The sequence below is a fragment of the Pezoporus wallicus genome, unplaced genomic scaffold (assembly GCF_028554395.1).
Source record: "Pezoporus wallicus isolate ANWC-B61680 ecotype Strahan unplaced genomic scaffold, APGP_CSIRO_Pwel_v1 contig_9052, whole genome shotgun sequence".
In the NCBI taxonomy this organism is placed as follows: Eukaryota; Metazoa; Chordata; class Aves; order Psittaciformes; family Psittacidae; genus Pezoporus; species Pezoporus wallicus.
In genome coordinates this window covers 362,131-384,474 of record NW_026639751.1, presented here as the reverse complement: position 1 = coordinate 384,474, position 22,344 = coordinate 362,131, and the positions used below count along the sequence as shown (strand labels likewise).

The following is a 22,344-nucleotide window of genomic DNA, read 5'->3' as shown; positions in this document are numbered from 1 at the left end:
TTATAGGACTCTGATCAAACTTCATCTGTCCTGGTGGTTGCTGAGGTCTTGGGCTTGCTTTCTCACTGCCTTGCCTGAAGAATATCGGGTGCAAAACCTGTTTCCCAGCCGTCTGGAGTGTCCCTCACTATAAGAATCTTACCCAGGTTAGCTCATCTTTACCAAAGCCATCAGCTGCAACTTCCTTACCTGCGCTTTACACGTGTGCAGGTAAGGGTGTGTTCTGAGGGCCAGGTGGTCCTCACAGGAGATCACAGTATCTCCTGAAGATGTTCAAGCACGGTGAGAGATCCTCAAGGTCATAGAATCTGAAAAGTGGGTCGTGAGAGGGTCTGCCCTGGGGCTGTTTCTCTGTGCACAGGCTATTCTGCCTAAGGCAGCAGTGGGTTACTTAACTGGCTACCACTGATGCTCCTGCAGCTCAGAGGTTTCTGACACACTTCTGGCTTCCAGGGAGCTGCAGGAGGCTTCGAAGGTCACAAGTGGCAGCAGCATCTCCTCTTTGCAAGCATTTCCTATCTTTCAGAACAGTGCTTTAGCAGCAAGGTGGGGGCAGATGCTGATGAGCCTGCAGAGGGGACAGGCAAGGTGCTGGGACCCTGCAGTAACAGGGGGACCCTGGGTAGAGTCCCCCTTGCAGGGTCCCTGCTGTTTGCCCTCCCACTCAGGGCTGCTTTCCCTTGGCCCTGCTGCAGAGCAGGCACTGCCCTCCCATTGCAGTGGCTGTTGTAACCCTGGTAGCTGTTACACTGACTTCATCAGGCATCCAGAAACTTTCCCTCAATAAACCCTTGTCTCCTGGTGTGCTGCCAGCATTACACATCCCCAGAAATATGCTTGGAGGAAAGCTTTTGCACGATTCCCCTTGGTGCTGGTGGTCCCACAAAGCTCTTCCCTTCCCTTCCTTCTCCATTCCCTGCTTTTCACATCTCCCCGTGGCTGCCTTTCATGTGGTCCTTGGGTAGTACCAAAATAAATCCTTTGTACTTGTGCAGAGCTGAGGACTTTGTGCGCACGCAGGCTTTTTATATTTCTAAACTTCCACTTAAATTGTCCTCCCTGGAGTCCTTTAATCCCTTTGCTCTCATTTCCCTTCTTACCACAGTGTGAGAACATCTTGGGTTTGGTGGTGTGGTGGCTTTGCGCAAGGAGGCACATGGACGTGAATAAGCGACCCGAGACCATTGATGTTTCCTGGGTGTCAGGGATTTACGTTGTGTTTCTGCATCAGTGCCATCCCAGGCCATCAAGGTGCTCTCCAGGCGCTCCAGGATTTGTGCATGACAGCGCTGAGCCCCCTTCCCAGTGCACCTGAATGGCTGTGCATGGGGCAGAGTGCAGTGGGTGTCAGCAAGCCCCAGGCAGCTTTCTGCCCGCTCCACACCGGTAACAGGGAGGTGATGTGCTCTGCCTCGGGTCTGCAGCCCTGGCAGCACACCTGAACCTGGCTTTCCCCTTGGGAAGCTGTGGGTGGTTGGTGGAGAACGGGGCCCATGGGGACAAAAGGTGCATCAGGGGCTGGGCTTTGTGGTGTGCTCTGCTGACTCAGCTTCTGGGGCTAGTTCAGCAGGGGTTTTGAGGCTCGGTTCCACCTTTGCTCCAGCGCGCCATGGCACGGCACCAGGTGCTGGGCAGGCCTCTGAATGTGGGTGATGATTTCAATAACACATCTTGCCTTCAGTGTAAAGTTTACAAAGTCCCTTCTGAGTAAAGCTGGTTCGTAAACAGAACCTTCCATTGTGCTGTGGTGCATCATCTGTTTGGCTGAGCTCATGGCCAGCTGCTCTCAGGGTATTCAGTTACAGCCGGAGGGCTAGAAGCATCTTCAGAAGTGGTTCTGGGTCGATGGAATGGCTGCTGGGTGGGAAGCACGTAGGACCTGGCAGGGGTTGGCTTTCCATTGGATTTAATGTGGAGAAAGAAGATAGATGAAGTTGCCTCTGTATCAGATGAGGAGGTGATGTACTGATGTGAAACAGCCCTGCCCTGGGAAGTGATGCCCAGCTGTGGGCATCCCGGGGCTCCCTGTTGTTGTCCTGGATGGGTTCCAGTGCTGTTTAGGAGCTGTAGATAATTGCCTGCCCTTCGTGACTTGAGAAGGAGGTGGGGTTTATGGGTGTGCATTGAGTTCACTGTCTTGTCTGAAGCACAGATTTCCTTGGGTCATAATTCCAGGCCAAGGGGAATGGCTTTAACCTCAGGGGAGACTGAGCTGAGCTCTTAGGCAGAAGCTCTTCCCTGTGAGGGTGCTGAGGCGCTGGCACAGGGTGCCCAGAGAAGCTGTGGCTGCCCTGCTCTTAGCAGGTCAGTGAGGCACCCAGCTGTGGTCATGGCCCTTTTTACGTGGGTAATGAGGACACTGACCTGCTGAGGAGCAATAGACCTTGTTCTGTGTGGGTTTGTGGCCCTTGGTAAAGAGGCCAGGTCAGTGGCTGCGAAAAAGAGGGATTTTATCCCCTTGGATGTATTTGCAATGAGCAAATTAAGACGATTTTCTTTTGGAGCGAGTAAATGCTCTTGCATTTAGTGGGTGCTAAACCAGAGGGAGGAGGGAGGAACACAAAGTATGGAAAAACCACTGAGCCACAAAGAGAGCTTGAGCTGGGAAAGCAAGGTTATTTATACGAATGGCACCCACTGGAGCCCAAATGGCTGCTCTGAGTCTGTGCTCTGTAGGACAAAAAGCCTTGGCTGTTGAGAACTCTGAGATGGCAAATCAGGCTTTCCCCTCGTTTGTCTCAGCCCGTGCGTGTCGCTGCTGTGAATTTGGCTGCTGTTCAGAGTTGTGCTGTTGTTTGTTTAAGCAGTGGTTTGCAGCGTGGCACTTGGCTTCTCCGGGCATCGCAGCAGAATCTAATAGAGGTTCCTGTGACAGATCCTGCCCTGGTGCAGCTCTCTCAAGCACGAGGCCACACAGCGAACCACATCCCTCCTGAAGCGTGGGGCATGTGGCCCTTGTTTGCTCTTGACCTTGATGGGTGCCAAGCACGGTGGGGACCTCCCCACGCTGCAGCTTGTGGGTGGCTTTGAACCCTGGGCCGATGAAGCTCCATGGGGTGTTGTGCTGGTGAGTGCCATGTGAAACCAGCAGGACCCCCAACCTCCTGTGTGCTGCACCCTGCACCTCTCCCAGGGGGTCTGTGTCATCCACACAGCGCGCCCGAGTTGTGATCCGCGTGGAGTCCTCGGAAAGGTTCTGTAGCTGCTGTAAAAGCATCCGAGGAGCCTCTGCTCCTCCTGCTGAGGCATGGGAAGGGCTCCACCAGCTCACTGCAGCGTTGTCATCCTTATGCCTGTCTTCTAAACCAGCCTGTCAGCACAGCCAGAAGCGAGAGGTGATAACTGGAGATGTGACAGTTACGCAGCCTCTGCCTCCCTCGAAGCGTGTAACAACAAAACGCATAGGCACGAGCAGAGGCTTTGATCTGCTCCTCGTGTATTTATTGCAGGATGTTTGTCTTTGCTTTATCGGGAATCCGTAGCCAAATCAGGCCTGGAAAACTCTTCCCTCTAGTGTTCAGCTGGGTTCGTGCTGCAGCGCACGCAAAGCACAGCACCTCTGTGTGAAAGGCAAAGCAGCCATCGGGGTAAGACCCGGGTAACCCATGGGCACCATGGAGCTGCTCACGCCAATGCTGCTCACCTGGCTTGTTTCTCCTTCCTTCCTCCTGCTGCAGGTGAACATCATCCCCATCATTGCCAAAGCGGACACCATCTCCAAGAGTGAGCTGCACAAGTTCAAGATCAAGGTGATGAGCGAGCTGGTCAGCAATGGGGTGCAGATCTACCAGTTCCCCACGGACGATGAAGCGGTCGCTGAGATCAACTCGGTGATGAACGTGAGTACTGGTTCCAGTCACACTGAGGGCACCAAAAGCTGTGACAGATTGAACTGCTGCACAAACCAGTATTTAAAAGGCAATTCCAGCGGGGTTGTCTGGGCACTGAATCTGTTTGACAGTTGAGCTGAGGATGCGAGAGGTGCCCAGGGCTGTTGTGTGCAGAGTTAATCACAGCGTGGCTCTGACTGAATCTGTGGGCTCTCTGGAGAAACGGCTCCAAAGTTTGTTTTATTGACTATTTGAAGAATACTTTCATTAAAATTCATTCTCTCTGCCTTTAAGGCTGCCCCTCACATGAGGAGGGGGAAACTGGGAATGAAACTCTTACAGTTAAGATGTATGTTATTCCCCACTTAAGGCCAAGCAGAGAAAAAATCCGTTTTAAACTAAAGAAGAAAAATGATTTGACTCTATTTTGTTTTTTGGGGATTCAAAGATCAACTTCAGAACAAGTGCAAAACACCTTCAGGTTTCCCATCTCCCAGACCACAGTGTAGCTACTGCAGTCAGAGCAGCTGAGATGCCTCCATGTTGATTTGTTAACTAAAAAGCAGCTTTTTCATCAGAACGAGCATCTTCCTGCATGGCTGCTTCTGATTAAATGCTTTGTCTTTTATCCCTGCCCCCGTTTAAATTTACTTTAAATCTCAATAGCCAATTGATTTCTGGGTCAAGTAGATGGGTGTTTTCACCAGAATAGCTCTGGTTTTGCTGAATTCATAAGAAATTGGAGGCTACAACCATCTTTCTAAAGCGATCGCAAGCTGTGTGCGCTGGGGATTGAAAGGGGAGCCGGGGCTGCTTGGTCCTTGCCCCAGTGAAAATATTCTTGGCCACTTCTCTACCACTTCCACACTTGTGGATCCCTTTCTTCCTAAACATGAAGGGTTTTGTCAGCCTCATCCAACTGAAGCGCCGGCTCCGTGGCTCCTGCGGTGCTGAGGACAGTGCCCTGTTCCTTCGCTGTGCTCCGTGCGTTGCAGGCTTGGGGAGCAGCGAGCACATGTTGTATCCTGCTCACGTCCCTTCCAGTGCCCACACACAAACTGCTCTGCCAAGGCCTGTTTATGGATGTCTCTGCTTGTGCTTTCTGCAAGGCAGGGAGTGCCCCGCTCTTGGCGTGGGGAAAGAGCTGAGAGAACAACCTGACAAATGGATACAGGGACATCAGTGATGATCATGGTGTTCCTACAATATTTCCCCATCCAGTCCAGCCAGCAGTGCCAATAAGCTGTGCTGCAGCCTTATGCTACTCTCTGTTGCAGTATCCCATTTCACAATAGAGGCTGCTCTGAGTATTGGAGGTTAGATTCAGAGGAAGGACTTCTTGGAGCAGATCCTGGGGCAGGGGGATCCAGCGGTCAGGCTCATCTCTGGACTCACGCACTCAATCTCTCCTTGGCTCTGTTTCAGGCTCATCTGCCCTTTGCTGTGGTCGGCAGCACAGAGGAGGTGAAGGTTGGGAACAAGCTGGTGAGAGCTCGGCAGTACCCATGGGGAGTGGTGCAAGGTAAGGTGCTGCCTGCCAGGCACCCGCCGCAGACCTGCCTTGTGCATGCAGGGCACCCTCTCCATCCAGCTCTGCCCTCCTGCCAGCACACGTGTGTGGAGGTGCCCTGTGCTGAGCACTGCAGAAACGTCCTGTGCAGCCTTCTGTGGGTTGGCCAACCTTCCCTTTGAATTCCCATTCCATTCCTACCAGCAGGCAGTAATGGTCGATGGGAATCCCTGCGTCCAAGGGGCTGTGTTGTGCTCTGTGCGGGACAACAGCTGGAAGTCCCTGGGAGGGCAGTGCCTGGAGTCAGTCTGTGCTTGTGCTCTGCTGTGTGTGCGGTTGGCTGAGTCCTCCCTTTGCCTCCATCAGTTGAGAATGAAAGTCACTGCGACTTCGTGAAGCTGCGGGAGATGCTGATCCGGGTCAACATGGAGGATCTCCGGGAGCAGACTCACACCCGCCACTACGAGCTCTACAGGAGGTGCAAGCTGGAGGAGATGGGCTTCAAGGACACAGATCCTGACAGCCAGCCCTTCAGGTGAGCGCCCTTCATGTCTACAGCATCCATACCGAGCAGTAGCTTGTTACTGACACTCCAAACAGGAAGGCTTGTAGGTAATATCCTCAATGCTGGGCTGGCAGGAGCTAGCACTGGGGTTGAACTTTGCAGCTGACTTAAGCATTCCCTCCCCTGTTTGTCTTGAGGCAATGCAGGCAGGCATGCATTTCCCCATCCCTAACTCACCGGTGGCCAGAGGGTCTGGATTTTGTTTGCTTTCTTCCCCAGCCTCCAAGAAACGTATGAGACCAAAAGGAAAGAGTTCTTGGGAGAGCTCCAGAGGAAAGAGGAAGAAATGAGACAAATGTTTGTTAACAAAGTCAAGGAGACGGAGGCAGAGCTGAAGGAGAAGGAGAGAGAGGTGGGTGTGCCAAAAACCCGGGAGAGGAGCCCAAAATGCAGCCAGCATAGGAGCTGGGGCTGGCCACCGTGAATCCTGGAGAGCATGCACAGCTCTGGAGCACAGCAGCCAAAGCACAAACACAGGCACACACGTCCCCCCACTCGGAGAAGGGGACACGGGGCAGTGTTTTCACAACAGCATCCCTGGTTGAAGTGCCTCAGAAACAGCAGCTCTCCCCATCCTGTGCTGGGTGTAGGAGACTCGGATGCTGCTTGGTGAGCATCTGTGTCGGATGGCTCACTGGGCAGCAGAGTAAAGGGGGGAGCTGGAATCCCCAGGTCAGTGTTGTGAGGCCATGGGCAGCCATCAGGACTGGGGAGGAGATAAATGGACCATCTTCAAAACTGGTGAGGAATAAAGAGCCCACAGGGTCCCCGGAGCAGGGAGCCTCAGTGCACATACCTGGGCTCACGCTCTCTCCTGCTTTGATGTATGTGATATATTCAGCTCGCAGCAGCCGCGAATTCATTGTGTCGTCACTGCTTTTGGTGAAGGCCAGCTCTGCTGGGGGCTGGCCCGGTGCAGGGGCACCGCTGGACCCCACCACCCAGCCGTGTCTGTGGGGTGGTGGGGATTCGTGTGGAGTGAAGCAGGGCAGGGGGTCACAGCCCCATGGCTGTGTGGGTGCGATGCTCAGAGGGTTTGTCTCCCCGCAGCTGCACGAGAAGTTTGAGCATTTAAAGAGGATACACCAGGAGGAGAAACGGAAGGTGGAGGAGAAGAGGAGGGAGCTGGAGGAGGAGATGAACGCCTTCAACCGGCGGAAAGTAGCGGTGGAAACCTTGCAGTCCCAATCCTTGCAGGCTACCTCACAGCAGCCGCTGAAGAAGGACAAAGACAAGAAAAAGTAAGTGACTGAGCTCAAGTCTTTCTCCTCTGCTGCCTGGAAGGTCAGCGGCTCCTGGGGTGCTTCAGTGTTGGTCAGTGCTTTAGGCAGCAAATGGAAAAGGGGATTTTGGAATCCTAATTCCTGCTCTTCTGACTCTGCTTCAAGAGATGGGGTCCTGGGGAAGTGGTGGCTGCAGGGGAGAGGGATTTGCACTTTGGGGCCATTCTCTGAAGGCCGAGAGTCGCGAGGGTTTGCCCTTACCTCTGTGGCAGGCAGCTCCTCCGCTCCTGGGGACCAGCACAAGCTGCATCTTCTCCCCAGCGTGGGATGATCTTGGCGCGGTTGTAACGTCTCTCAGATGTGGTCCCTGTCATCTGTAGGCTTGGGGCCCTCGGCAGTTGTTTTTAGGAGCAGAGTTGTAAAGGAAACAGCAGCTTAGTGAGAAAATGCATTGGGAATTCAGGAGGGCTCCATGTGAAGCAGGGCTCCAGGACACAGCTCTGCTCAACAGAAAGATCTTTTCCCCTGCAGGCAGAATTCTTATCTCAGCTTGCTGCAAGTTAATGCACATTGCTGAAGCCAGCAGCAGTGTGGAGGAGGGCATGTAAATAATGCTCCTTCAGGCACCTGAAGGTGTAAAGAGAGCAGGAATGGGCAAACAGGTTTAAAGAGAAAAGGGGCATGTGTGATCCTGCTTGCATTCAAGCCAGTCTTCAAGGAACACTGGCCAGGGAGCAAAATGAGAAGCGCCATCACGCAAGCTGGGAATTCTGTTATTCCAGCATCTTTTGTAACTTCCTCTTGTGTGAAGGAGCTTGAGAGTCTGAGCTGCATCCTGTCAAACCCAGCACAGGCTGGTGGCAGTGCTCCTGAGCCTTCTAGTGATGGCAACTGAAACAAGACCATCGAGAGTAGCAACACCCGAGGTGCTCTTGGCAGCACAACGTTCAGCTTCACGTGGCTGATGAGACCTTGTGCTCTGACACTTCTCTGCTGTGAGCTGCAGCACGAGAAGAGCTCATTCTGGGCACTGACACGCTGGTAGTTTGCCTCTTCCCATGGAAGATGAGTGTGTATTCTTTAACCTGTTTCCTTGGGAATGTGTTATGGTGTTAAAGACACAAACCCACTCTTTTCTGCAGCCCTCTCAGCATCCTCTGGGCATGGCCCACCTCACACATAGAACCCAAAACACTTTGTAAACTATATTGCTGAAAACAGGGTTTAATCCGGCTGAACTCGCACACGAATTAGGGGTTGAACCCTGGGCCAGGCTGGGGCTGGGCCTGCTTTGAAAGAGGCAAGCACGCTGAGCTGCACACTGGTACCTTGGGAGAGTGATGCTGGTGCTGGGATGCTCTGGGGATGCTGTGCTGTGCACTGGCCAGGCTGGAACACTGCAGCTGCCCCTCCGCTCCATCTGCCTGTGAGGGAAATGGGTTTCCTGGGCTTTTGTGGCTTTATCCCACCTGTGATGCGAGTCTGGACCCCTTCTTCTGGTGGTGAATAGGAGCCGGCCACGGCCAGGAGCAGGGCTGGGAGAAGGCAGCTCGGGGGGTGTACAGAGAACCAAGGGGCACCCACAGCCCCACAGCATGGTGGGACCCTGCTTGGTGCTGGGGCTCTCTTCCTCTCCAGAGCATGGCTGGAGGGGGTGCACCATCACCAGGAATAAAACCGGTAACTTAGGGAGATGTGGTTTTAACGGGATTTGGGTCATTTGGGTTTTTAGCTTTATTGGTTGGGTGGTTTTTGGCTTCATCTGGGAGGTATCTAAAGGAGCAGGGGGTCCTGTGGAGCCCGTGAGGCTTCACCCGGCCGAGCGCACGGTGTGGGCTGTGCTGTGGCTTTGTGCAGTGAGTTTCTGGCGCTGTATGGATGCGATGGAGCTGGAGAAGTATCCTGGGTTTATGGGCAAGGCGTTGGGAGCTTGCAGGAACTGGGAATATATCGGGAGTTTGGAGAGGGGGTGGTTTTGTTTCTGTGTTCACTAGAGCTGGTCAAAGCTTTTATCATCTCCTGTTTCAACACAGTGCTTTTAGTGGCTTTAATCAGTGAGAAATGAAGATGAATTGCAGGTGTCAAGGGGAAATGCAAGTGTTTGTGCTGAGGTTCCCCCTTGTGCTTCCCTGTGCCAGGCAGGTTGCGCTCCAGTGTGGAATTTGCTGTCTCCCATTGGTCTTCAGGTGCCTGAGCAGCCTTTGCCCTTCCCTCCCCTTGTTTTGTTTTTAACATATTTTGCTGCATTTTGCTTTTTGTTTCGTTTTCATAACTTTAATTTATGCTTTTGTTTTTTTATGCTTTGTTTCTTTCAGTTAATCACACACAGACTTTCAGGCCAAGAGTGGACTTGGTGCTTTCATGTGTTAAGTTGCTTGAGTTTCCCACCCTGTGACCCTTCTCATAACATTGTGTGAGTGGACCAAAGTGAAAGAGAAAATGAGCATCTTCCGTGCTGGCGGTGTAAGGACTCCCTGTTATCCGTGCAGAGTGTGGCAGGAGGCTTTGAGGAAGTAACCACCTACCTTTTGTTAAACAAAGGCAACTAATCCCTAAAATCAGGTGTTTTGTTCTAAACCCAGGGGTCGAGCAGCCGTGTATGCAGCGACCGTAACTGTTTGTCTGAACTCATCTTACCACCAGCTAAATCATTGCTTTCTAGCTTTGTTTTTCCTCTGTAATTCACTTGGTGACTGCTCGAGGCTCATCGGCCTCCCCCTGTACGTGCACAAACGGGAGGAGTGCTGTGAAGGATGCTCGAACCTTTGTTTTTCTAACAAAGCCCTCCATTTGAGTCAGTTCAAACACAGCGCTCAGACCTTCTGCCCTGGGAGCCCTGCTCAGAGTAACCCTCATTCCAGTACTTCTGTATTTTACTCCTGAATTACTCTAAACACTTTCTACATCATTTATAAGAAATATATATATATATATATGTAAGGAGAGTGGTTATAAAATCCATGGGATGTTTTGAGTTTACTGCTAAAGTAGAACATTTATAGAGAAAGATTCTTCATAAGAGTGTGTTGTATAATGTGCAGCTGCAGGATTTGTGCAGCAGTTGTCATTTACCAATGTACTTTACTGTGTGTCAAAGCTATTTAAGCAGTCATCTTTACTTTTACTCTTTAACCTTAAACTTACTATGTGCCTAATAAGGAAACTCCCCTAATCTTGAGCTATGCACCCTGTTTATATGGATAGGCGTTATTCCTCTTGGAAGGTGCTTCCCTTAACACTCCTCATGCCTGGAAATCACAGCCTGGTTTTCCTGGGCAGCTCAGCTCAGAGGGAAAGTTAGGATCAATGTTAATTTCTTCCACTCAAACCATTGTGTGATCAGGCAGGACAATAGCTGAACAGAGGCTTACTGGCTCTGTTGTCATGGAAAAACAGTTGGACCCAGTTCCATCCATCCAACAGGTAACGGGCTAAAAGAAAGCAAATCTTTTCTATTAAGCCCCACATAGTGTCTTTATGAGAGTGTATGAGAGCACTGGCTGGCTGTTAGTTGTGAGGGTGTGCGTTTTCATCTAGTTATCCATGTTACAGGGCTTTTCCAATGCTTTCTCCCTTAAAGGCTTGTCTTCAAGCTGTCAGCAGATTCCTTCTTTGAGTTACAGAGCAGCCTCGTGCCTCAGCTGTTACAGCCTGTGTGAGGGCAGCACTTGCTGCATTCTAAGATGAGGTTCTCTAACTTGCATATCCCAGTAGAGCAGGGGCTGTTTCTTGTTCATTTTCCTTTCTCAGTACATGCTCAGGTGTTAAACTCTTTTCATACGGCCTTTCATTTGGATGTACTGCAAATCAGTGTTACTGGAGGCTGGAGAAAGATCCTCACACAGATCTCACGGGTACCCTCCGGAACAGGCTGCTTGTCAAAGAGGCAGAGTTGTGTGTGCTCCTTAGGAGTCTGCTGAAAGCTGAGCATTCATGTTCAAGGCTGTGCCTCCAGGTGGATGTCTTAAAGAGTCAAATATAGGAGGGGTCATGTCTTGTTCTCAAGGATGGACGAGGACCCCAACCTGTTGTTACATGCAAGGAGACAACTCCGGCTCACTCTGACCACGGTCCAACCACGGAGCGAATGATGGGCAGGACGTTGGTGTTTTGCTGGTGAGAGGAGCTCTGGTGCACTGATTGCACGAGGGAGCAGCACTGTTTGGTTTACTGTTAGTTTTACTTCTCAAGGCTGCTGCTGTGCAGGCCGGGATAAAAGCACATCCGATGATCCTGGCTGTGCAAAGAGCCTTTTCCAGTCGGTCGTTCTCTCCCGATCTCATGCTGCAGCCAGCAAGATCTATGCAAATGATTTTAACTGCCCTGGCTCATCAGAGATCGATCCTTTTGTCCTAGCGTTAGGAAATTAGGTTATGTAGAGCAATGATGAAAGAGTAAAACCCTTCAAGTCCATGGGCATTGTGGAGAAATTCCCAGCTTTTTCTGATGAAGACATTCAGAATGTATGTAACAATATTTTAATGACGATGATTATTATATTACATTGACTTTATGTTGTGACAGACATCCCTTTTCCTTTTAGTTACTTGTTCTTTAGAGCGCTTAACACCATAATCTCCCCAATGGGACTCAGTCATACTTTTTCCTCTAGTACTTGTTTTTCCCTTTAGTTGAGACAGTGTGGTATGTAGAGTAGTTCTGATCTTGTTTTTATTTAACAACTTACAAATACAAGGTGATGCTAATCTCGATCCAGTCCCAAGACTTACATCTTGTAGGCTAAAAGAAGTGAAAGAAAACCCCTTCAGAACTGACCGGAACTGTTCGGTTAAGCATCTTGCAGTTGGTTTATACATTTATCTGTAAAAGGTTGGTATTAATGGGAAAAAGCTATCCATTGTTTTTATCATTTAACCATTTACCATCATGTATGTTGTCTGCTTTCTAATTTAAAACGTGTTGTGTGGGGCTCTGAGCTCTGTAGGCTTCATGTCTGGCTATGGTGGATGCCCCAGGGTGGAGCTGGAGAGGTTGGCTCAGAGCCTTGGCGACCTGCAGCATCCCTGCCCTTTGCCATCCGAATGTGGGCGTTGTTGGTTGGTTTCGGGGTGGGTTTTTTTTTGACTTTCATTTCTTTCCCCTCACTTTGTACGTTGTTTTCTGTTATTAAATGTCACGTGCATTTTGAGTTCTTGTGGTGTCGTTTATTTAGTGGCGCATTTCCTGTGGGTCTCTGTTGAAAGGACAGCGTGGCGCGGTTGGAAGTGTCACCAGGCACAGGATGTCTTGTGACTCTTGGGAGCATTCCAAACTGAAATCAGCTAGCTCATTAACAATTAGTTAATCATGCAGCGTGCGGAAAGGCGCCTCATCTGGAACTGGGGGGAGATGTGATGCTATTCATTCAAATGCCATCCCTAATTGAGCAAAAGGAGCCTTCCAGCTCATTGGCACGACTCCTGCGGGATCCGGTGGCTGGGTAGATGGGAGATCTGGGTACCTTAGATGTACCAGCAGGTTGGCTGATGTGATGCTGCCCAAAGAGGTGGTTTAAGGGTGGGGTGAAAGGGGAGCGAGGTGGAGGGTGTCCCAGTGGTACTTCCAAAGCTGGATGCTTTTTCCACATAGTACACTTAGGTTAAAGCCAAAACTAAGCCCAGCTTTAGGCTGGGGCTCCTTTTCAGAGTGCTGCTGCTGAAGCTTTACCCTTAGGCCTGTCCCTGGAGTCTGTTCTGTGTTATCGCTACATATAAAGTTATTCTGGGGTAATTTAGGGTCTCTCTGGGTTTTATTTGTTACTGGACTGAGATCAATGCCGCAGTCAGACCAAGCCAACAAGTGGAGCTGGCTGATGCAGTGTTTGCTGAAGGGCTGCTGCTGATGGAGTGTTTCGTGCAGCCCCAGTTCCAAGCACAAAAGCAAGTCAGTGATCTTGGCTGGATCCTGGCTGGATCCTGGCTGCTTCCAAGATCATCTTAGGAATGTGCAGGTGGACTGTGCTGTTGCTGCAGGAATTGGTTGGTGTGAGAGACCTCTGCTGCCTGCTTTTAATACACAGCTTGCTTTAAAAGCATTGGGCAGTTCTGTGTGTCCTGTGTGCTGCCTGTTGGAATCCCACCTTTGCACCGGGCCAGGCTCTGGTACTGAGGTGACCAGAAGTGGTGGCTGGAGCTGGTGGGACATTGCCTGTAGCCATCACCGACCCAGTGAATCAGTTGGGGAATTAAGGCGGCAGAGATGGGTCATTTTAAAGCTGGGCCACCTGGTGATGCAGGATGATGGGCACTGGCAAGTGATCTTCCATAGGAGCAATGTTAAGGTTATTCATTAATATCCATGCAAAGCCCCTAGAGATGCTTACAACAGAGTGAGGAATGCAGAGGGTGTTAAACTCAGCAGCGAGGTAGGTCCTGACCATGTTTTGTAGCTCCAGAGCTGAAGCCCAGTGACTGAGGCCCCAGGACAGTGCTATCCCTTCAGGAGACAGCCCAAATCCCATCCTGGTCCTCTTGTCCTTGGCTGTTCTATAGGACAAGCACAAAGCCACTGGCCCAGGCTGTGTGTGCTGGCCAGGCTGGGACAGCTCTGTCCTTCTCCCACCCCATCACAGCCCACAGCTCCTCAGATGTCTGCTCCAGCAGCCATTCCTCATTCCAGCTTCCAGTCCATCCTCTGGTTACTGGCTCCAGACAAGGTCTTGGCAGCTATGAGAGCTCCTCTGGGTCGTGATGGTTTAAATTCAGACGCCTGCACCCAGCCCCACACGTTAGATCCGTACCTTGACCCTTCATGCTGTCTTAATGTGAGTAACTGAAGCTCAAACACTGATTCTCTTCTTGTTCTTTCTGTAGCTTTTTTAGTCTGCCCAGTGCGTGCTCCATTGCATCGGGAAGATATGTTAATTAGAAGATTTATTAAGGCCAAAACATCTCATGCAGAAGAAATTAATTGGTGCTTTCACCTCTAAGCTTGCACTGTATTGCACTGAAGAGATTTTATAGCAAGGACTAAGATGCACCGTGCCTTCTGATTGGGAACAGTTTGCTCCATCAGGTTTCTTGATAAAGTTGAAATCTAAGATAACTTGCCCAAAGATAAACCTGCTAATGGAGCCTGCTGCATGGCTTGCACTAAACCCACAGCTCCGGTCTCTGGGTGAGGGCACAGAGCACTTAACACTGACCCAGCTTCCATGGGGACGGGGGACAAAGCGGGATAGTGCGAGGGGAGCATTCGGCTTTGCTGCTGCTGCAGTGGGGGTTCTGTGTGTCCTCCCTCGCTCTGGTTTGGGGATGGACCTGGGGAACCTCCTAACATCCCTTCCCGCTGCATTCTCATGTTTCTTGGCAATAACTCTTCCGTGTAGCTTTTCTCCTTGGACTCACAGGTTTCTAACCAAACCAGCCTTTGTTGTAGGGCTGCAGAGCTGTGCCTCACACCTTAACCCTGCCCACCTCCCACCGCTGCTTCGGGATGGGTAACACCGGTGGGGTGCGGTGGGTGAGGAGGGAGCTGTTTCAAAGGACAGCTAAAGGTTTTGTGTTAACGGAGGCGGAAATGGTTTAAAGCTGGAGAGCGGGTGTTCCTGGCTGCGAGCTGTGTTTGTAACAGACTGACTTCCCCTTACACACATACCTGTTTAAAAAGCCCAACAGGTTAAACCGAAGCGTGACGTCTGTGCCCCAGTCTGACTCCACACAGAGCAGGGAGAGGCCCCAGTTCCTCTTTGTCTTAAACCAAACCTTGTAAATGAATCTCAGGAACGACCTGCTTGTACCAAAGTTGGGTTTAATAAAACCAAAACTGACTTATTTAACAAATACCTGTTAAAACCATGTTTTGTGCATCAGTTACAGTCCCTGCCACGGCAGAGTGCTGTGGCCGAATTCAGCACCCTCAAAGTTACTCCAGATTCCCTCTGTTGTAACCCCCTTGCCCTGTGTATCTGGGGTTGCAGTGTGATGTCCCCTGTGCAGCCCCACACATCTGGGGCCAGCAGCCTCTTTCCCCTTCTCCAGCTGCTCCGGCCTTGGACCAGCAGAAAACCAGTCCTTGGTAGGATGCTTGAGGGCAGCTTGCACCCTGTGTGGGACAGGGTGACAGAAGCAGGATGGGGTGACTGGAGCGGGCTGCACCAGGACCCCCACAGGGTTCCCCCCTGAGCAGGCTGTGCTGTCACCACCCAGGAGCGAGTTGGGATGGAGAGGATGGTGTCGAGGCACCGGCAGCCACAGGCACTGAGCTCTTGTCCCCTGGGTGCGTTGCACGTGGCAGTCACCGAAACCTCTGGATGCCCTTGACATAGACTAGAACTGGGAAATATATCTCAGCATCAAACAGGTACGTGGGGTGAAATAACCAAACTGGGCCCATGGGGATGTTCTGGAGACTCCCACCCCTTGCAGGCAGCAGGGACTGAACCCTGTGACGAGCACATTCACCCCACATCACTCATCCCTGCAGTGCGTGAGGAAGGCTGCAGTGGCAGCAGGACCAGGGGAGAAGCAGGCAGGGCCTGGCCGGACTGGGTCTGAGGAGCCGTGGGTTCTGAGCTGGAATTCCAAAGACGTTTTGTATTGTGTGGTAAACCTGACTGGCTCTGACAATCCCTGAGCAGCACGCGCTGGTTGGTGAGGGCCCGAGGTAACGGTGCTTGGGGCCAAGTAACTATTCCCACACCTTGTAGGCACTGGGACTGGGTCCTTAATGGCTTCACCAGGAAGGGGCACAGACTTCAGAGCCCTGCATTCCAGGGGAAGCCTGAAGGAAAAGGGGAGGTTTGATTCGCAGCCTTCTCGCTGCTGAATGAAAACCTTGCTTCCACCTGAGAACTGCTCTCAGAGCAGCACTGGGAGCTCCCGCTTCCTCGAAAGCAGCTCCTGTGGCTCTCCCATGGGGCAAGTGGGATTAGCTCTAATAAGAGGACAATGCAGTGAGCTGGATGAAAGGCTCAGCCTGTCACACTTCATCACAGCTGCTTCCAAAACAGTCTCAGGTTCCTTTGAGTCTCTCTGGTGCAGTTCTCAGCCTTCTGCCAACTTGGTCCCTGAGGTGCAGGATCGTGACCAAGTCCTTCCCCCAGCTCTCTGAATTTACGTGATGTTAAAACCAAGAGGCAGCACACACTGCTCAGGAAGGACATAAGAAATAGGAAGATAATACCAATGTGTCATTAGCCTCTGAGAAACAGCAGCGCTTCCACTGTGTTGCGTTGTCTGCTCTGTTCTCTGGGACAGGTTCTGCTGTTGCTGCTTCCAAGGCAGTAACTTCCCACTGGTCCCTCTCGGGGGAGGATGTAGGGAGCTTTCTCCCAGCCCTCTGCTGAGGCACCAGCCACCCGTGTGCACCCACCCATCACTCGCTCCCACATCCTCACTGTGCAGGGGCCTGAATCCACCGCAGCATCCATCGGTCCCCGTGGTGTCATCAGCAATTTGGGCTGTAGGAGGTGTGCAAGGGGCTAAACCCAGGTGGTTTACAGCAACCCTCAGCCGTGCTTGATGGGCATTCTTCAGTCCGGAAGGGTTGTGGTACAGTGGCCTTGCCTTGGGATGGCCCTGGGTGGCTTGGCTGATGGGGTAGACAATGCAAACAGCGTTGGGTGGCTGCAGACACATGAGCTCTTGATCCACACGCTTTCTTCAGCTGAACTCAGTGCTGTTAACCTGTAAGGAAAGATGCAGACCTTGTGGAAGTTCAGCTGTCTCCTGGCTGCTGCTCCTGTAACTCTGTAGTTATGGGGTTATGGGGAGGGTAGCGACAGGCTGCATTGATGCCTCATGTCAGCAACATGCATATTGGCCCTGCTGCAGACCACGTCACCAGGAGCTCCTGAAGCACTGCACAGAAGGTGGGTAAGCTCTGCCTCCTTTTAGGAGGTGCCGTTGGTCAGGAGGGCAGCAGGAGGCTGGGTTACGCCAGGCAAATGCAAGACCACAAATGGGTGGATATAAACCCAACAGCCGCGGTGTTCAGCCTTCGAGGTACAGTGCCTCAGCAGGCATGTGTCTGATGAAGCTGGAGAACAGCTTTAAAAGACCAAAGCCCAGGGTTTGCCTCTAATGTGGGTCATCAGAAGCCAAACTGATTGTATTGTGAAAGCTGTGTAACTGTACTGAAGAGGTTTCCACAGTGCTCAGTGGGAGGCTGGGACATGGTGGGCAGCTTTATAGGTGCTCTCAGACACTCCCACTGCAGGAGGATGGGAGTCAGGGGCTACCTGCGGCCAAACAGTTTGGAAGCCTCCCTTCCCTACCCAAGAGAGGGCTCTCTCCCATTCCCACCCCTTAACTGCGGTTTCATTCCACCTTTTGTTAGCACTGGTGAGGTCTGCAGCAACAGAACATGCACACGTGATGCTCAGGAGGCTGTTAAAGTGCAATGTTGGTTGTAAATACACCTGTGCTTTATTAATCAGTGTCCCAGCCTCAAGTTCCGTGTCCAAAGGCCATTTTGATTCCTACCTGTGCTTTCTTTAGCAGAGCAGTAATAACAGGAAGCCAATCAGGAGCCTGCCTCTCCAGCTCCAAGGTGATGATCACCAAGGCCAATGTGGAGCCCTTAAACTGCAATAGCTGGTGGCACGCCATACAGTGCTGTAGCTGTCTGGTCAAGAGCGCGACGTGGAGGGAAGGATTTCTCTGAGGCAGCCCCTGTAGTAGCTGGGGCCAGTTGGACATCACCATGGCATGGAACTGGAGAGAAGAGAAAGTATATATATTACCCCTCCCCGAGGTCAGTGGACTTTGTATGTTTTCCTATGTTATCAATCAGAAGTACAGACTAATTTCATTTCACATCAGGAAACCTAAAGGGTTCCCCCCCACACCTTACTTTTTTTGGGTGTTTTGTGTTTGTACTTGCCAACCATTGAACTGGGTTTGTTTTTTTTTTTGAGCTTAAAATGAATGTACAAGGTCTGTGTTTCCTAACGATTTCTGAAGTGTCTGCGTTCTCCAGATTGCTATCCAGAAGATTAAATTCAGGCCAGCAGATATGAATAGAAGCAGATATAGGACCTATAACAGCGACTGCACTCTGAATTTACCAAGGAAACAAGAACCTAAAAAGGCAGTTTTCACAATCAGCAGCCTAAGATGGCTTAATATTTGCACATAACCTTAAGAAAAGGGATCCAGGATGTGTTTGTATCACATAATTTTTGCCTTACTTGCACATGATCGTTTCTTGAAGACAAAATTTAATTGTTTCTATCAAATGTTTAGTACCTGCAATGTGAACTAAGTGCCAGATTGGGGTAGTCTCATTGCCTGAACCAGGGGTGGATCATTAGCAGGATGAAAAGGAAAATGGTTTAAGAAAAACCTGTGTGTGAAATGTAGCAAAACTCTGACAGCTTTCTATGTACAGTATTAATAGAGGGAAATAGGTAGAAATATTTTTGCAGTGTGTATTTAAGAAAATAAAAATGGCATATAGTGGTGCATACGAGAATCTTTTTAATGTCTGTTTTAGTTGTCCTTTAAAGAAGGAAGAAGTTCTTTGTAAGGGAGAAGTTCTTCCCTGTGAGGGTGGTGAGGCACTGGAACAGGTTGCCCAAAGAAGTGGTAAATGCCCCATCCCTGGCAGTGCTCAAGGCCAGGCTGGACTTGGGCAACATGGTCTAGTGTTAAGGAGTCCCTGCCCATGGCAGGGGGTTGGAACTTGCTAATCTTAAGGTCTTTTCCAACCCAAACCGTTCTGTGATTCTATGAGGGGAGTCATTTTCTGAGTAGAATTAAAGGTTTTAAATAGTAGAAACTTTTAAATATGAATTAATAAACCTCAGTGTACCATTCTTCAAAAGGCTTGCAGATAGCTAACGACAGGGAGCTTGCAGAGCACCTTGGGGTGGATGTGTGGGGTGTGTATGTGTGTGCCTCTGTGTTTTCTAGTCTTCTTTGATAAGGAGCTGTTTCTTTGGAGAAAACCAATTTGCAAACCTTAGTGCTTACAATGTGTAAGAAATCCATTGGTGTTGCTGTGTAAAGGTCCCAGTGAAGCTTACCTAGTACAACTCTTCCCATTCGCAAGATCTCAGCTGGAGAGCGTTTGCAAGCACTCTGCATCGCAAGCATCTTCACCGATGGTATTACCTGTAAAAAGAAGTCATTGCAAATAATAAAGAAGCCAGTGTCCTACACCTGTGTGTTTCTCTGTATCTTGACAAATTTATACACCCCCAGAGTGCTAAGCTCATGCAGCATTTCCTAGGTAACTCCTGTCCTAAATGAGGGCCACTGATGCTCGCCATGAACCATGCCCATCACCCCGCAGGTGATGGCTTACCCCACAAGCTCCCTCAACACTGCATCAGTGAGGCACGGTCCCTGCTACCAGTGTCACAGGGTTTGCTCCTCTGACAAGCCAGGAGGAGGCTTCCTGCTGGCCTGTTCCATGGGCCCTTGGTGCTTGTCTTGTTTCCTGTGGTCATTGATGCAGCTGCTTCTTAGGTGAGAGGAAGAGCAGCCTCAGCAAGACACGTGCTAAGAAAGGCTCTGAGGAGCACTTCACCTGGGCGGTGTTTGAAGACACCCATGTTTGACACTAACCCCCGGGTTTGCTGTTCTTTGTCAAAACAGAATGAACAGGAAGGCAGTGTGAAATGCTTGTGGCTAGTGGTTGTAACTGAAGGAGCCTATCGGTGCACTTCTGCCGTGAGAGGTTAGCCTGTGTAATCTCACACTCACAGGGCTAGGTGCTGATTTTACGTGCTCACCTCGAGGCGCAGACCTGAGTCATTTCCTCCCTAGGTTCAGAAACTAGTTTTGACTCCGAGCAAACTCATCTATTTCGAGCTTCCTCTGAAGAACCTCTGTTCTGTTGTGCCTGCCTTCCCCGCCAGGACCTAGAGCAACAGAATTACAGCACTCTGACGTTGTGCACACAAAGCCGTGCATCTGCATCCTGACTGTTCCCCCCAGACTAAGCCTTACTGTGAGCTGTGCATTCTGAAGAGAGGGGAGAGCTTTAAGGGCAGGAGGAGGGAAACACATCCATTATAAAAGCAAACACAAGTCCTTCATCCCTAAAGGTCACAATTCTTCCAAACAGGGATGAAACAGGCCTGAAAATGTTACTGCCAGCCCTTAAGGACTACTTGGGGTAAACAACACTTCATTATGCCCAAGGTGTTGAAAGACCTGGAAACATGAACACATTGAACACAGGAGATGAGGTTAGTGTGCTTAAAACTGAACATACAGACCTCATCGTCTTCACTGGTTTTTGCTGCAAGGATAAGGCAGGAAATTGCAATGCACTGAAGATACTTTAATTGGGCGTGAAGGGAGAAGAAGAAAACACTGACTAAGGAAGGTGACAGCGCTGGGGGAAGTGATTGCCATGCTACAATAGATGCGCAGGTTTCGAACCTTCATTTCAGTTACAGTTGCTTCTGACTTAGTTTAGCTGCAGAAAGCTTCATTGGAAGCCGGAGACAGAGCAAAGGAATCCAAGGTGAAACAAAACAAGTCCTCTTCTTGCTGCAAGCTTTATTCATGTATCTCACTATGCAGTGCCACAGTACTTACAATGCAGTGTTGCTCCTCAGCTGAGATACTAATTAATATGCTATTAATCTTGAGTATTGATCTGAATAGAACTGGGAGCTGCAAGGCTCAGCTCAACTCCTAACTTTGCTGTTGTTTCAGTGGCAGGAAAAGTTGGCCTCATTGGTTAAAAACAGTGGTTTCCAAACTAAAACACTGAAAGCGATGATGCAAATGTTTTCTGTTGAGCAGAGGCAGGCAGAGGAGGGTTCTTTGTGCCTAGCCCAGCGTTTGGACTGCAGTTCACACAAACACTCCTACCGAGGACTACACATCAGTGAAACCTCATTAAACACTCAGTTCATATATAAATATATATGCTTCAAAGCCTGCCCAGCAAAGCCCCTGCCTGCTCCCTAAATCTGCTGCCAGACATAGTGCCTGCTTTGTGTATAAACTGATTACGTGCTCCTTACATCCCAGTCAGTAACCTAGTGGGGAAAAGGGGACCGGGATTCTCTGCATTTACTGATGCCAGGAACCCGTTAAAGATGCTGGTAGCCAAGGCAAAGGTTTTGGGGTAGAAGTGGAACTGAGAGCTCATTTCTACAATCCACAGAACTGCTCTCCTGTGCCGTGCCAGAGATATCTGTGCCCTGAGGGGAAGAAGAAGTCAGCAGGAAAACACAGTTAGGGCTTTGATGATTTTGTTAACAAATCTCCAAAGGAAGGCTCAGCTCATTCCAGGCACTCTAATTACCAGTTCGGATGTCTGCAGGCTTGGAATGGAGAAAGCTGTTGGCTGTGTCTACAGAGTGAGGGCAAGGGCAAGGTTTGGAGCAGCTCAGCACACTCGGTGGTGTTGCCCACCCAGTCAGGCTCTACCTGTGCTCACGGGGGCTTGGTGCTGGGCTGTACAGGAGCACTGAATGGGGAAGCACCCAGCCCTCCCCCTGCACAGTGCATGTGAGCCCCAGACTGAGCTCTTGCAGACAAGGTGCTGAGCTTGCTTGTTGTTTCCCCCTCCAGAAGCCTCCTGGAGTCAGGAGCAGGTTTTGATTTAACAGCCCTTCAATTTCCTCCAAGCACAATTAATGACGTGCTGTATTTATGTATTTACCATTGATTTGCTGTCCTTACCTGCCCACCACATCTCCCAAACCTACTTGAGTCAAACCGAAACATAAAGCACCTGGTTTATACAGAGCATTAAAAAGACGTACAGCAGGGCAAGCACAGACCCTTCTCCCCTCCATTCCTTAAGCTTAGGCCATGGAGGATGACTTTTGCTTTCAGGTGGATGGGATGGCAGGGCCAGCACTGCATCCCTGCGGTCCCTTAGGGACTTCCAAACGGACAGGGAGACACCTTCAGGGTGAGCGGCTCTGGCTCTCTGGAGGTCCAGGGCGCTTCACAGCAGCTCCCTGAGCCAGCTTCCCTGGTGGGAGACGCTGCCAAACCAAGAGAATGAAAAAGCAATGCCAGTCCTCGTACTCAGAGTGATTTCCTCTCACGGTGCCCTTTCAGCGCTGGGGGCTAGGTCAGGAGCGGCCACAGACGTGTTCGCTGCGCACAGAGCGATCCTGTCCCCCGTTTCCCCCAAGGGGCAGCTCATCATGAAAGCCGTCCCATTGCTACGCGCCGTGCAGCCCAGCTTTCCCCTCCCGCTCTGTCCGAAGTCTTGCTTGAGTAACCCTGGGGCAAGCAGTGCCTGTTGCTGGTTTATCTCGTTCCGCACGCTCAGCTCTCCGTTTGCAGAGCTGTT

At 50.7% G+C, this 22,344-nt stretch overlaps 1 protein-coding gene across 5 annotated transcripts in view; it reads left to right on the top strand.

Moving 5' to 3' along the window:
- The window catches only part of SEPTIN8 (septin 8), a 37,337-nt gene extending 18,108 nt beyond the window's left edge, over positions 1-19,229 (top strand). For 2 of the 5 annotated variants that reach the window (XM_057415846.1, XM_057415844.1), the window contains exons 5-10: positions 3,678-3,839; positions 5,256-5,352; positions 5,707-5,875; positions 6,125-6,257; positions 6,956-7,146; positions 17,568-19,229. In XM_057415846.1, the coding sequence (XP_057271829.1) occupies positions 3,678-3,839; positions 5,256-5,352; positions 5,707-5,875; positions 6,125-6,257; positions 6,956-7,146; positions 17,568-17,733 (918 nt within the window). In that variant the 3' untranslated portion in view covers positions 17,734-19,229. Of the gene's footprint in view, positions 1-3,677; positions 3,840-5,255; positions 5,353-5,706; positions 5,876-6,124; positions 6,258-6,955; positions 7,147-9,443; positions 10,533-13,940; positions 14,910-17,567 lie in introns of those variants that run through there. The other 3 variants (XM_057415845.1, XM_057415847.1, XM_057415848.1) reach the window with 3 other exon arrangements.
- The last annotated feature ends 3,115 nt before the right edge of the window (positions 19,230-22,344 follow it).